The sequence below is a fragment of the Genypterus blacodes genome, unplaced genomic scaffold, assembly GCF_046128005.1.
Source record: "Genypterus blacodes isolate CSIRO-AG114 ecotype Tasmania unplaced genomic scaffold, CSIRO-AGI_Gbla_v1 ptg000054l_1, whole genome shotgun sequence".
NCBI lineage: Eukaryota > Metazoa > Chordata > Actinopteri > Ophidiiformes > Ophidiidae > Genypterus > Genypterus blacodes.
Window position 1 is genome coordinate 2460200 of NW_027466866.1, and position 15742 is coordinate 2475941.

Genomic DNA, 15742 nt, shown 5'->3' on the forward strand with positions numbered 1-15742 from the left:
TAATCCAAATCAATCCACCTGTTCAGATTTGATCAATCAAGAATTGTCTGACCGTGTCTTTACTTTCTCTTTCATTTTTTTTACTTTTGTTGCGTCAACCTGTTAACACTGAAAGTCACTGGGTTTAGAGTGTGTGTGTGTGTGTGTGTGTGTGTGTCATGCTATTCTAATGCTTCCCTGCGGTGTTGGCGGCGTTGAAAGACGGTTTGGGGACTCTGATGGTGGGGTCATGCAGCTGAGTGGCAGCAGGAAAAAGCACATGTCATGTTTGTTTGGAAGCTCCTTTGTCACAGGCCAGACCCCCCTCACCCCCCCCCCCTTTCCTGGCCTCCTCTTGGCCTTATTTAGCCCCCCCACCACACCCCACCCGCCGTGTCACTCAGGGGTCAGGGTGAGCGCACACACACAGGGACATACAGACACACGCGTGCACACACAGATTGTATTAGCATGGTAGAGTGCATCATAGATGGAAGTACCTTGAAGGAGCCGCTTCTCATTCTCTAGACCTCATTAGCTGCTGATTTATCTCCCCCCCCCCTCCTCCTCTTAATGCTCTGGGTGAGTGGATGGGGTGTGTGTGTGTGTGTGTGTGTGTGTGTAAATGTGAGAGAGAAATTTTCGGTATATTTACATGGATTAGTGTGTGTGTGTGTGAGAGAGAGAGAGACAGAGATAAAGCGCGAGAGCTGGAATGTGTGTGTCAGCCAGGCTCGTTAGTGCAAACTGGACAATCCCTAAGTGAGGTGGACTGCAGAATATATAACCAGATAGGATCTCTGTGAGTGTGTGTGTGTGTCTGTGTGTGTGTGTGTGATCTGTGCAGAGGTGTGAACCCGACACAGGGACTCCGTCATTGCACATTAGCCCGCTGTGAGCGCACTCGACCTGGAGTCAAACAGATTAATAAAAGATCTCACTCTCACACACACACACACACACGCACACGCACACGCACACGCACACGCACACACACACACACAAACACACACACGCACGCACACACGCATGCACACACACACACACTGCTCCACCTCATCAGATATTCCGGATCCTCTCGTTTCATAATCATGACACACACACACGCAGCATCTTGCTCCACCATTATCCATTTAGCAAAATTTCTGTCTTTGTCCTGCAATAATCAGCTCAAACCCCCAGCGAGCTTATTATCATCCAGGAAAAAGTGCTTATAGCTGCTGGGAATGCTGGAATTTTGGGGGAAAGATGCAAAATAGAAGTCCCTGCCGTGTAATCGCCGTCTTCAGTTACACTTATTAGCGTTTGTCATTATGATAATGCTGCGAGTTTACCTGCTCTAACTCTCATTTTGTTCGTTATGATGGAGAATAAGAGGAGAACGTTGCGTCAGGTTAAACTGGGCTGTAATGTTGCTCTACATTATTCATGCTCTCCTGGGGAAGGCCGCTCTCAGGGGGTGGGGGGGCTTTTTTTTGTTTTTTTGCCCTCACCTGATTCCCTTCACATATGCAACTCTCAAGAGACGGAGCAGAGAGAGAGCGAGAGGGAGCGTGGGGGGGGGAAGGGGGGGATCCATGGTGTGACGCATTTTGGGTTAAAAGAGAAATATGTGCCTCACCCAAGGAAATACAACTTATAAGAGTGTGAATCTGAGAGCTAATTACTGAAGACGTTATCCCTAAATGAGACACAGTGACACTAAAGGAACATTTTGATCTTGAATCTGCTGTAACATGGAGACATACTGATTGTGTCCCCTGCATAACTGATCAATACAAACAGTTCCCATTGGATGAAGGACAGACAGAGGCCTTATTCTTATTTACTCTGACCCATATTCCGCCATATTCCAGTTTAAATTTCTGAATCTAAGCTGTATTTTCTTGTATTTTTTCTGCCTCCTAGATGTGAAGAACCTGGAGAACTTCCACCTGGTAGAAAGCGTGCAGGAGCAGGTCAACGCGGCGCTGCTGGACTACGTCATGTGCAACTACCCGCAGCAGACGGACAAGTTCGGCCAGCTGCTCCTGCGGCTGCCGGAGATCCGAGCCATCAGCCTGCAGGCCGAAGAGTACCTGTACTACAAACACCTGAACGGCGACGTGCCCTGCAACAACCTGCTCATCGAGATGCTGCACGCCAAGAGAGCTTAGGACCGGACTGCCACCCACAATCCATCAGTGCGGGGTTGTGGGGGAGAGAGGCGGGGGGGGAGGGGGACTGCTTATGCTTTGGCCAGAAACCGACTCTGCCCCTCCAGCCCAGACTGGACTGCATTCTGATTGAGATGTTTGTGGTGAGGAGCAGGTAGTGATGGCAGCATTTGGTTCTATTCAACTCATTCTGATGTCTTGGGATGAGCACACACACACAAACAAATACACACAGACACACACAATGCATATGGATGCTTTTGTTCTGGGGAGGAGAAAAAAAAGAGACATTCTGGAAGAATTCTCAGAGACAAAAAAAGAGGAACACTTGAGCGATACGTCGCGTTTGACATCAAACAAAGGTATCTAATCATCTGCACAGCAAAGACTATCAAGGTGATGCAAAGACTGATAGGCTGGAACTTAGAGAGTAAACAACCCTCGAGTGTTTAAGCGCCGGTGTGAGACTGCGAGAGGCTTTTCCTGCTGAGAGACGGAACACCCGCCGCCGCCGCTGAGGACGGTTTGTTACAAGAAAGACACGCAGTTTATACCGGGGCGGCGCTCCAGCTCTCACCTGAAACCTGCCGGCCGGCGTTGGTACTGTACAAAGAAAAAACACACAACGGACACTCGGAAACTGAGCGCCTCTGCTTGTTTGAGTCACTCACTGAGCGACACGGAGGAGCCGACACGAAAAAAAAATAAAGGTCTAAGAACGGACGTCCTGTCATGAACAAAACGTCACAGGCCGACGTGAAAAAGATACAAAAATGTGTTTCTTTTCTGTCTGTTTTATTGGAAGTCATTTGCTCTTCATGGTCACCTTGTGGTTGCCCTTTTTTATCCCACAACCCCCCGAATCATTGTTCACCATGTACCTCAGAAAGACCAGTGTTAAACCACCTAATAAATTCATCTAATAACGTAACGCTGAATCAAATGTATTTATAGCCCATTTTTCCTGCAAAAACACACCCTTCCTCTTCTTCTTTTTATAGTTTTGTCATATTGTGATTCTGGAGAGAGAGAGAGAGAGAGAGAGAGAGAGAGAGAGAGAGAGAGAGAGAGAGAGAGAGAGAGAGAGAGAGACAGGGAGAGAGAGAGAGAGAGAGAGAGAGAGAGAGAGAGAGACAGAGAGAGAGAGAGAGAGAGAGAGAGAGAGAGAGAGAGAGAGAGAGAGGAGGATGGAAGCTGCCTTCTTTGTCCGGACAGACCAAAGCCTGCTGCGGGAAAAATTACAAAAAACCTAATAATCAGTATTAATAAGAGGAAAGAAAAAAAAAAAAAGATTTGTGATGTCACAGTTGATGTGGGTCTTGCCTTATTTCATTACCATGCTAGCTAACCGTGCAGATGTGAATGAAAATATGTACAAATATATATATAAAGTATTAATGTTGTAAAAAATTTAAAAAAAAAAGAATAATTCAACAGGTGTTTACATTCATGTAGTCATAAGGGAGAGAACTGTGATGAAGCATCAATTGCCAAGCAATGATTTCCTAAAGAATGAAATCGACGAAATGAAAAAAAAGATCCCTCTGGTTTTGCTTTCTTTGGTGTGTGTACAGTGTTTTGATTTTCTATTTGTTTCCAGTAGTACTTAAATTATGTCGTGAGACACTAAAATCAAAAAGGAATCACACTTAAAATGTTCATTTCTCTCTGTGTCTGCTGGCATTCAAGCGTTTGTTTCTGTTGCTGTAGAAGAGTTTGGCCTTCAGTTTCACACCTTTTGTTTTGTATTTTTTTTTACAGTGCTCTTTACCTTTTTGATGTACAGAATGTCACTGGTTACGCTTAATAATGAAGATAATTTATTGCATCTCTAGGTTTCCATCTTTGTGTTACACGACATGAGGTGTCCGCGCCACAATAAATTTGTTTACTGTAGCATGTTCTTGTTTTTTTTCATTCTGAGATGCAGATCAGCAGCAGAATAATGAGTTTAAATTTCCCCTCTTTAAATAATAAGTATAAGAGTTTTGTATTTAAACCAATAGGTGTTAAAAAGTGTTTGTGGCACATTCGTTTTTCTTACTGAATTTGCATCTTTGCTGTCAATCAAACTTGCTCTTCGTATTTCTTAACATCACAAATCATCATCACTCATCTGGACTCATGTAGAAAAACTGCCCTGATATATTTGTCTTCTTTTTGTAAATCACAAATTCATACATCAATATGTAGAAAACATTTAGTTCCCTTAAATTGATCAATTAAGTTTATTGATTGGACAATATTAATTCTTCGCTGTCTCAAATTCTACTTTCAGTAAAAAGTTTGGCCGTAGGTTTCATGGCTCTTTAGGCTTTAATGCACAACAACACATCAGCATGCTGACCGTCTGTGACCTTTGACCCCTGATGGCACCCTGAGTGCCCCATCACATCACCTCTCCCTCACTGGGAGCGTTTCAATAAATAATTATGACGCTCATATTGCCGCTCTCTCACACAAAATGCTGTCTGAGTCCATGTGATTTACTTCTTTGGGTCAAATAAGGTCCAAACCGTTATGTTCTTAAAATGAAACCTTAATAAGCAGGAATCATCCGACACAGTAACACAGAGATGTGACAGTTGGAAAGAATTTTTAAGACTTATTGATTTTGATAACATTTTATGATTTTTTTTTTTTAACCGTTTTTCCTGTTAAATGTCCATCAAGCAAAAATAAGATGAGGAGGAAAGTATCAATCATCGCCGTTTGGTGTTCTATGCCTTCATTAAATGATGAAACAGAGAGAGAGAGTGAGAGGAAGACCCCTGATCAACCTTAGCCTCAGCTTCAAACTCAGCCTCAGCCTCAGCCTCAGACTCAGATTCAGATTCAGCCTCAGACTCTAACTCGGCCTCAGATTCAGCCTCAGCCTCAGCCTCAGACTAAGCTTCAGACTCAGCCTCAAACTCGGCCTCAAACTCGGCCTCAGATTCAGCCTCAGCCTCAAACTCGGCCTCAGACTCAGACTCAGACTCAGACTCAGACTAAGCCTCAGCCTCAAACTCAGCCTCAGCCCGGGGACGTCACATTTACACAGCTCGAGCTGTAAATCTTACAAAAGCGAATGTACAGCAAAGAAACAACACCAGAAACATGTTTAACTGGAATGTAAAGCACACAGACTGATGGGAGATGCAGAGTTTCTACATGAAGGCAAAGGAAAAGCTACAATAAAACCCAAACGTATCATAAAAATAAGAGAAAGAAAAATAGCATACAATCAAAACTGTAATGGGCGCTCAGTCCACATAGACGAGGCCGAAGCTTTTCTGACGCCCGGGACTGCAAGGGAAACAGGAAGTTGTAAACTCGAGCTCCATGGGAACGTGAAGACTGCAGCCAGGCGGCGAAGAGTCCACGTCTGAAGGAGGAGGAAGAGGAGGAGGAGGAGGAGGAGGGGGAGGCGGCTCCTGGAAGAGGAAGGAGCCAGTTAATTTGACAGCGTGTAACCACAGGAAGACTAAATACTCATTATCACCCACGACATCAAGCACTTGTATGATTCTGCATCTTTACATGTTTCACATTAAGTCATCTGTGCTGTTTTGACTGGAGTGTGTTTTGGCAGCGAAGCGTGCTCTCTTTCTGCGGTCAGGTTTTCTCTTCAGGCCGACTGTATTTCACATTAAAATACTTATTCTGTCTCTTCTCTCTCCGGTTCACTTCATCTGCAGCCATCATGTTATTTTCCATATCTGTGTTTTTTGGAAAGATGAATTGATTCGTCTTGAAATGGAACTCTGTAGCTGCTGATGGAGTGATTCTTCCCCCGACGTGTTCAAAATGAAAACGTCCTGACAGCAAAAGCAATTAAAAAGCAAAAACGGCGTTGATACAAAAGAGGTTAAAACACAACATGGCTTTTTAATACAAACCTGTTTTTAAGGATGGAATCATAATCTAACAGAGTGCTGACAGGTTATTTAGCTTCATTTGCTGCCTCAGGATACACACTTTGGTCTGTAACACACACCCACACCCACACCCACACACACACACACACACACAGGGGTAGAATTCCCTCTCTCAAATAAGTTATTGCTGAATAGTTCCTTATATTCTGTTCCTCATGTAATAATAATGGTGAATCTAAAAGTTATTGAATAAGCTTCACTGCACCCTTCACGCGTTCAAGAAATCGAAGGCGCCGAGCCGCCACAATCAAAGCTGTCATTGCCTCCCAGACTCCTACAAACTGAAATCTATAACAGTCGATACGTTTGCAAAATGTCTGAAATGAATTGCAAACGTACCAACAAAAAAACATAAACAAAAGAAAGGGGAGATTTGACTTCAGCCCTACTGATGGGACTGCGGCGGCTGAGGCGGTCTGCTGGGTCCTCGTGCAGCATTAAGGATGCTTGTCACAGGCGATGGAGCGTCCAGCTGCGTCACCCCCCGACTCGCAGCTCGGCCCGCAGTGCCCCGGCCTCCCGCCTGTAAATGCGTTAAACCTGCTTTCGCTCGCCCTGAATTTGTATAAATAATGTATATACGTTTATCCGCAGACTCTAACAAGTGCCGCCTCAGGTGAAAACACTCAGAAATGCATGCTGGGTGCATCCCTGAAGGTGGACATGGGCGCCGAAACGGACCGGCTCTGAAGATCACTGAACACAGAGAGAGAGAGAGAGAGAGAGAGAGAGGGAGGGAGAGAGAGAGAGGGGGGGGTGGGGGAGGGGGAGACAAATACAAATGAATAACTCGCCAAAAGCAACGCACTGACTCACAACACACACACACACACACAGGGGGAGAGAGAAAGAGAGAGAGAGAGAGAGAGAGAGAGAGAGAGAGAGATGAAGTGCTGTCAGTTTCTAAACAACTTCTCCCTTCTGTCACACAAACAGCCTGAAGTTCTGTCTGCTATCAGAAGCTTTTAAACTCTGGAAGCACATCAGTCGTGTTTACTGAGATGCGCTTGTATGTTTTCCTCCATTGTCAAAGAGAAAGAGACTGAGGCCAAAAACGCACACGCACGCACACACACGCACGCACGCACGCACACACACACACACACACACACATACACACACACACATACACACTCAAAAGGCTTTTGGAAGTGTTCCAAGATGGCAAGAGAAGGTGCAATCAGAGCTGTTGGTATTGCGTGGAGCCCCGGGCGAGGCCTGCAGGCTCCAGAGGCCTGAGAAACACACACAGCCACGCCACACGCTGGTGGAAGGGAGACACACACTCACACACACCAAACACCAACAAAGAGTTACAGGTCTTTTTATTCTAGTTGTCAATCTATTTCAAATTAGGCTGCAATTTAAAATACAATAAAACGTCGGCATTTTTCTGGAAACATTTCAACAAATTATTTGATTCAATTATAAACAAATTATTCTATTTCATCAATAAGCATGAGACACTAATGATAGAGAGATAGAGAGACAGAGAGAGATGGGGCGAGAGAGAGATAGAGATGGATAGAGAGATGGATAGAGAGATGGAGAGAGAGGGATAGAGATGGAGAGAGAGGGATAGAGATGGAGAGAGAGGGATAGAGATGGAGAGAGAGAGAGAGAGATGGATAGAGAGAGAGAGAGAGGGATAGAGAGATAGATAGAGAGATAGATAGATAGATAGATAGATAGATAGATAGATAGATAGATAGATGGATAGATTGATAGATAGATTCATTAAGGCTCCATTAAGCAGAGCTCAGTCATCAGGAGTGCTGTGACCAGGTAGACTCACAGGGTTACGCAGAGAAAAGAGACAGATTGGAGCTTTAGATTCATCTGTTAAAAGCAAAAGCGGAAGCTCGTCGCTCAATGGAAAAGAGAAAGGAGAAAGCAGCAGCACAACTCTTCAGACGGGCATTTAGCCAACTTTCTAATCACTTACGCCCAAACAGCGACCGGCGGGAGGCGACGTCGGAGCGGCTCCATAGACAAAGTTTCCAAAAACGTAAAGATCAAATTAATAGGCGAGCATTGTTAAACGGGAACACTCGCCATTGTTATGCAAAAGACTCTCTGCGGCATGCAAAACAAATACACTAAGGTTTGGAGATGGAATGGTCGAAGGCCGCTGCCGTTTCATTTCAAAGCATGCATTATACATCACTGTGCATAAAGAGGAAGCCTACAGCATTATGATGTTTTTTTTCTATGATGATTATCCTTTATTAGTCATTAAAAAGAGCGAGAGAGAGTCTTCCATTAATTGCCTGCACAATAGGGGAGAGCCTTTGGAGATTTTTCAATTTCAAAAAATGAGGAGCATGCATTCAGTTGCGCACATGTTATACCGGCACTTAAATCCTACAGAGCTCACATAAAAAAGGACTCAAGGTTGCATCCGATTGAAAGCCTCCAACTACAGCCACTTCAGAAATCCATTTAGCAAGCGCGGGGTTAGAACATCTAATTCAAACAGAGTCGCCCTGTTAAAACGGTTGCAGAAATGTCTTTTAAACACACACGCGTACACACACACACGTACACACACAAAAACACACTTACAGACTCTCTCTCTCTCCCTCTGTGTTTGCCTCGGCTCCATTGTAAGAATGATGAATCTGGCACATGGAAAGGCCGCGAGACACAAAGAGCGAATTCTTGCCAGACCCCAGCCGAGATTGCGACGGTGAATGCTTTACCACGGAAAGGAGTCTGACCTTTGCTTCAGCAGCAGCAAAAAGAGCGCGGGGCCGGGTCGCCGGTGAAAGGAGGCGCGTGGCATTGGTGAGAACGCCGCACACCTCATCGTCATGACACTGTTCACGCTGGCACACAAACAAGACAGGACAGCGGAAGACTTTCTTAACCGAACAGGAAGATAATTTGCTTGAAGACGGGACAAGGACATGTTTTAAAACCGTTTGAACTGAGCTGTTCACTTTGCATCAGAGTCCAGGAAACACACAGCGAGTTCTGGGTTTAAACTGCCTCTCACACACACACACACACACACGTATCAGGCCCCCCCGTGTGACCTAAAGTTGTTGTGTTTGCCTGTTCCAGGAACGCAATCCTTCGCCACGGTTAACAGTAAACAAGGTCAGGGTGGACACTTCAGAATGTTCCTCATGTTATAGGAAGGAAATTGGAAAACGGAAAAATAAGGAAAACTGACTTTTTCTGTATTTTAGCAATCACATCATTCCAGTTACCTACAGATAAATATTCAATAGAACCCCAAATATAATAAAATATCATCTTCTTACGGCAGGAAAAGCCACGTTCGAATGACATCTGCAGTACAATTTAAGGGAATTCCAGGTTTTTCCGATCCCAAATGAACCTCACTGACATTTCCCCTTAAATCTCAATCAAGTATCTGAACATAAAAACTTAATTTCTTCATTTACCGCCAAAAAAACCTGACAGCCAACGGAGAAGACAGAGATCGTTTTATAAGAACTACTTCTAGAAATGCCTGGAGATTTACGAGCTGCGGATTGGCCCCGGTAACGCTTGAGGAAGAGGAGGATGAAGTGTGTGAGCTGCCGGGTGGTGGTGGTGGTGGAACTCCTTCATATATAACCAGAGCAGGTTTAATCTCCCCGGGTGAAGCTGACGGCCTTGAGCTGTGACCTGCTGATGGAGCTCTGATGAACCAACGCAGAGCAGGAGAGCTGGACTGGATTACACCAAACATAAACACACACACACACACACAGAGACACACACACACACACACATAGTTCACACATCAGGCTATGAAGACCAAGAAGTTCCTCACGTAGAAGAGAAAGAAATTCGACGCACACACACACACACACACACACACACATTCTCACACACACTTCTTTCAACACTGATGCCTCCTGTATACACACTGAGGTCTAAATGACTGAGATGAGAGGCATGCTGAGTGTCAAACAAAGGCACCAAATGATTTAGCCTGCGCCGTATATTTATTGAAGACTGAATGCTTTCCATCAAGGCCCCCCGTGCAATTTCATCCACCTGAACCTGAGGAGGTGATGTGCAGTTTTTGAAAATGCATTTTACAGACCGGCCTTAATGTAAGACTTTTATTGAGCTTTTCTTTACTCTTTTCTTTAACAGCGGCGTCTTGTGTTTACAATGCCGCCGCTTTTATTTTGACGGCAAAGTGCTATGTAAATGTTGCTAAACAAATAAAAGTTATACATTTCCGTCAGGGGGGAAGCGACGGCGTTCATCCTTGAGTGGGTAGCGTTTTCTTAAATACGCCATAATGGAGACAAAAGATGCAGCTTTGCTAATGTTAACAGATGGATGTGAGTAATTGTAAAGCGTCTGCCCACGTACTGTACGTCTGCAGGTCTGCTGATGAGATCAATAATAAAAACCCTTAAGAAGACTGAATAAGGCACGGAAAAAAGAAACTTTCCTTTCATCCTTCTCTCACTCCGTGCCTCCTTTCTTTCCTTCTCTAATTCAGAGTGCCACCGACAATCGCTGGCAGGCCTTCAGACGCAAACAGCTGCACTCAGATTGTCACCGTGATGGGAAACTGATTACTTAGTCTGCCATCCCTCTCCAGGGACGGCGGCAACGGCTTTCTGCGAAGTCTTAAGAGTCTGGGTGCTTTGCCAGCAGTGGCAGCGGTAACGTTGTAACAGGAGCCCCCCGATAAATGAACATCACAGACCTCAGAAGTATGAAAGAGAGGAGAGCGGGCCCCGGGGAGGAGCGCCGAGGAACATCCCCACAGCATCTGCTCCGGCCCTGATTCACAGAGGCCCGGGAGTGAAGTGTAGCCGGGGAACGGTGGCCTCTCATCACCTGGACTACTGAGTTTGTCAAGCTGTCGTTGATGTGGTAAAAGTCTCTGGGGGGGACGTGGACAGGAAAGCCCTGGATGGAGTCCCAGTCAATCCCCTTGTTTTCACCTGTGTAAATTAATTGATCTGGCATTTGGTTTTCAGGATGCTTACGGCTGGTGGGGGGGGGGGGCAAATGGGTTAAACCTTAAAGGCTTTGATTGTTCTCCAACCAATGTGCAGGCTGGACTCCATTACAATCCTCCTCCGGCGATGACACAGCCCGCCGGAGGAGCTGCACCACCATTTGCACCGCTTATCACCTGTACTTCCTGTTTAACCTTTCTATTAATTCCAGCATGGCTCAAATAAACGACCTGGGAGCAACAATCTGCCACTTACACACTTTCCAAATGACAGAAATAAATGACAAAACATCTGTGAAGGTGAACCTTGTCCAGTTTCAGCGTTATGGACCATTCCCAGCCACATTAAGTGGACATTTGAAGCATTAAAGAGCATTTGGCAACTCAGAAATCAGCTTCAAGTTCCAGATCTAGCCTCCAAGTAAAGACACCTCGTCCTTTCTGAGAAGATTCCCGTATGGCGTGTGAAGTATGAAGACGGGAGACGAGCTGGATCCGTCGAATCGAAGGATCGCACATGAACCTGAAAGCCCACCTATATTTAATCAACCTCCCTCAGCTGGTGCAGCATTGACAGCGTGTGGGACGTCTTCTTATACAGCTGGCTTTGACTCCCCGGTGGCCGGCGGACTAACGGCGCATAGAGAAGCCCGGGCTCTAATGTGAGGTGAGCGAGGTAAGGTGAGGTGAACGAGCGAACGAGCCCCGAGGCTGAACACCAAAGCTCAGCGCAACGGGCGGATCAATACCCGCTCAGGGAGGGGAGGGGTTCAGAAGAGAGTCAATGATTCCTGATACACCTGCTCAGCCATGTACGAGCACACTGGAACCTCACTCCACCTTCATCTGGCACCGTCACTGTGGTCTGCTCGGTGGTTTAGTTGCGTTCTCGGAAGAACCCAGGCGTGCGTTTTCACCCTTTAGGAACAGTGTGTGTGTGTGTGTGTGTGTGTATAGAGGTCAAACACACACACACACTGTACTGTATATAACTGAAGATCAGGATCTCATAGAAGTTTTCTTCCGAGCATATATTTCAATCCACCTGATCCGGATCAATATCTGTATCTGGGATGAGTTCAGTCTGCTGATAATCCATCCCAGCTTCCCCGGGCCTGAATCCTTTCATTCAGATCGGAGTTATTCGGAAATTGAAGCTTTTGTATAAATGGGCAAATAATAATAAATGTGAGTGCGATTTATCTTACTAAGTTTCTCCTTTCTTTCCTTTTCCCTTCCCTGAACTCTGTAACTGCAGCTCTACTTATTTATAAGTGTGTGTCGCACAATTAATGTAATAACTTTAACACCAATTAAAAGCCTCTGAGTCATACTTTGGTCTTGTTTTATGAGTGAGGAGGAGAGAGAGCCACGCCCAGCACGGCCCAATCAGACACAACTGATAAAAATGTCAGTTTGAATTTGTAGAAACTCATAAATAATGGATGTGTCTGGCAGGCATGGGAGCATCTTCAATGAGCCCAGAGTGCAGAGCCGCTTTCTCATCTCCAAATTGAGGGGTCATCCTAATGACTGCGCCCGCAGACCTGGGGGTCTCCGCCCGGGTTCCCCCCCGCCCCCCAAACTCCACCACCGTCGGACCACCGCTGTCAAACCCTTCAGTGCTAACCACCGCGTATCGCACCAAGGGGAACGCCGGCTCTTAAATTAAACATTGGAAGCGGCAGCCGCGGCCCCGATTTAAGCAAATCATCAGAAAATGAAACAAACAAGACTCGGGGAAGATCAGTGTGTGTTCAACTAAGAGTGTGAGAGTGTGAGAGTGTTCAACCGGGAGGGGGGGGGGGGTCTCTGAAGTGCTGTGGACAGAGAGAAAATGCAAATAATGCTACAACATGGTGTTTGCTTAATGGATATCTCTTATTTGGTGTTTTTAGGAAGCAGAAGTCAAACAGCAGCAAGAAAGAAGAGGCTCCGTAAACAAATGTATTACCAGGATGGCGAGGTGTGTGTGTGTGTGTGTGTGTGTGTGTGTGTGTGTGTGTGTGTGTGTGTGTGTGTGTGTGTGTGTGTGTGTGTGTGTGTGTGTAGATGAGACAGGGACCACTATCTCCCTCTCCTGACCTGCATTCAGACATAAACAGGAAGTCGCCTACAGGAAGGAAGTCTTTTTTTTCTTTTTTTACAGCCGTGCCCTGGACGGGGATTTTATTGTCCGAGCTCTGCGGATTCAATGTAAAAATGAGATTCACTTTGCGATGTGGAAGCGATAAAAGCGAGATTGCTCGCAAGAAAACAGCATGGGGACGTAACCCTAAAAAAAAACAGAGCGACAGAGCGGCAGGAGGAGGAACGAGGCGCTCTGTTTGTGTTTGGAAAGAAAACCGATGTCATTGTCTTTTCCTGTCACACCATAAAAAAAAAAAAACCTCTCTCTTCCTGCTCCTGCCACAGATAAACCTTTTTGTTTCTTTGTCTTTGTTCTTGGATGGAGATCAAAGCTCCGTGTGCAGACTCGGCGCTTGTGATCTGTCAGGGCGCCGAGATTTATACGCCGCGTGCGTCCTACAATACTCATCACATCTGCAAGTCACCGCAGTAAATCAGTTGGGGGGAGGCCTGCGCGGCAATATGTACTGTATGTGTGTATGTATGTACTGTATGTGTGTATGTATATATGTGTACACGCGTGCTGCCGGAGCTGTAAAGGCAACAGATTGTACTTCAGCGCTGTTACAAGATGAAAACAGCTGCTTTGGATTTTGCTCTCAAAGCCTTTACACTTACACTTATGATGAGTTATTCCACTCATCAGGGCAATACCTCAGAGACACACACACAGGAAGAAACACACACACACACACACACTTTCATGCACGCAGACAAAAAGGCTCAATCAATTTCTCTGAGGGTGGCTGGTGGGGACGCAACCCCCCGAGCAGTACAGGAAGTGATTTAATGTCCAAAAAGATGTGCACTTGCTTTTGCTCTGTCTCTTTCCTGTTGTGTTCTCATAGGGACTTCCTCTCCCCAGTGGGGGTGGACCAGGGTGCCATCCGTCCATCCCGCCCCTCCGCACCCCCGCCCACGCCACACGGAAATGTCATTCCGCTGCTGTGCCATCCCTTCGTCAAACTCATCGAACTTACACCGACACACACACACACACACACACAAAAAGCCCCCAAACAGTGAGAGAAGCTCTGAATATTTAGATCACTAGGTTATACACACACACGGGGGGGCAAAGGTCATAGGTGAGAGGCCGTGAGGAAGGAGACACTACATGCTTGTGTCAGTGAGTTTGCGCGCTTTGGCGGTCCCATGCATGTGTGTGTGTGTTGTGTGTGTGTGTCTGGCCTGGAGAGTCAGAGGCAATAACCTCCACCATGCTAACACCAGGGTGATCTCTTCCTGTCTGCCTCGGTATCTTTGTAAGCAACACCCTTCCTACATGCTAAAACACACACACACACACACACACAAGCGCTCATTTGTTTCCCCAAATCTCCAACCCTTTTATCTTAACCTAAACTTGACCGTACTTGGGTTTTATCTGCATTTACGAGGGCGCGACACGAGGAATGTGTCAACACCTCCATTACTGTCATTACTGCCAACTACAACAACAACAACGGTGAGGAAGATTAAAACAAGAATATCACGTCTGTTCATGACACAAATGACTCAAAATTGTAGGAGGAGATACAAAAAAAGTCAACCTTTCCCCTCAACTCATTCATCCCATCCACACAGCTGAATGAGTCACACACACACACACATATTCACCTACAGATGGAGGAAACGAGCCGAGCGCTGCGAGTGTCTGCTGAGGATGTGAGCGGCGGCGATGGCACATTAACGACGGGGCCCATGACAGCCGTACGCATCGGCCGCAGCGGCCCAAACAAAGCACGCCGCCCACTTTTTAATTCAATGAGGATTGTTCGAGTCAAACAATGGCCCCGGGCCCCGCTGAGGGTTAGGAGAGGGTGAGAAAGGTGAGCTCGCCGCTGGAAGCCCGCTGGTGTTTTTGTGTTTTGGCCGTACGGACGATCCCAGCGGGGTCAGCGGGGTCAGCGGGGTCGCGGATCCGAAATATCGCGGCGGCGCAGCGACATCCGCTGTTTTTCAGGTACTGAATAAAAAGACGGTGACAATGAAAGGGAACACACACTGTTACACACTGTTACACAATCTGGACTGGATGTGAGTCATGGAGATTTACTTATTATATATTTTAGGACACTGGCAGATGTTGCTTATCCTGCAGTTTGCATTGAATAACACAGTGGTAGTGATGATATCTGTGAAGTGTGTGTGTGTGTGTGTGTGTGTGTGTGTGTGTGTGTGTGTGTGTGTGTGTGTGTGTGTGTGTGGGCCAGAGGAATATTGGCACCACCTCTCAGCCCATTTGCTCTATGCTAATGGAGTGTGCTCATGCAGAGCAGCAGGTCTTAATGAAAAACCTTTGGCTGGTGATCAGCGCTATTGATCAGTCAGAGCCCCCAGCTTTAAGCAGGGCTAATTGATCAATCACCACTGGTTGCTTCGGATTAATGGAACATGAAGACTACAGCGTCCAGTGTGAAGGAGCCTGATTGGTTCTACAGGTAGAGGAGAAGGGGTTTAATGTCCTGAATCTGAAAGTTTGATATATTATGGGATGTCTGTGGACTTATATAAGATTTTAAGATTTTAGAGCGAGAGAAAGAAAATAGATAAATGGTGAATGTGACTGGAATCAGTTTTACAGACGCAGGGGTTTTTGCAGCAGATCATTA

At 46.0% G+C, this 15742-nt stretch overlaps 1 protein-coding gene across 1 annotated transcript in view; it reads left to right on the plus strand.

The window, feature by feature from the left end:
• nr5a2 (nuclear receptor subfamily 5, group A, member 2) overlaps nucleotides 1-3615 on the plus strand; it is a 57165-nt gene extending 53550 nt beyond the window's left edge. The window contains exon 7 of the mRNA XM_076151269.1: nucleotides 1888-3615. Coding sequence (XP_076007384.1) covers nucleotides 1888-2135 — 248 coding nt within the window. The 3' untranslated portion in view covers nucleotides 2136-3615. The remainder of the gene's footprint in view (nucleotides 1-1887) is intronic.
• Nucleotides 3616-15742: the final 12127 nt, after the last annotated feature.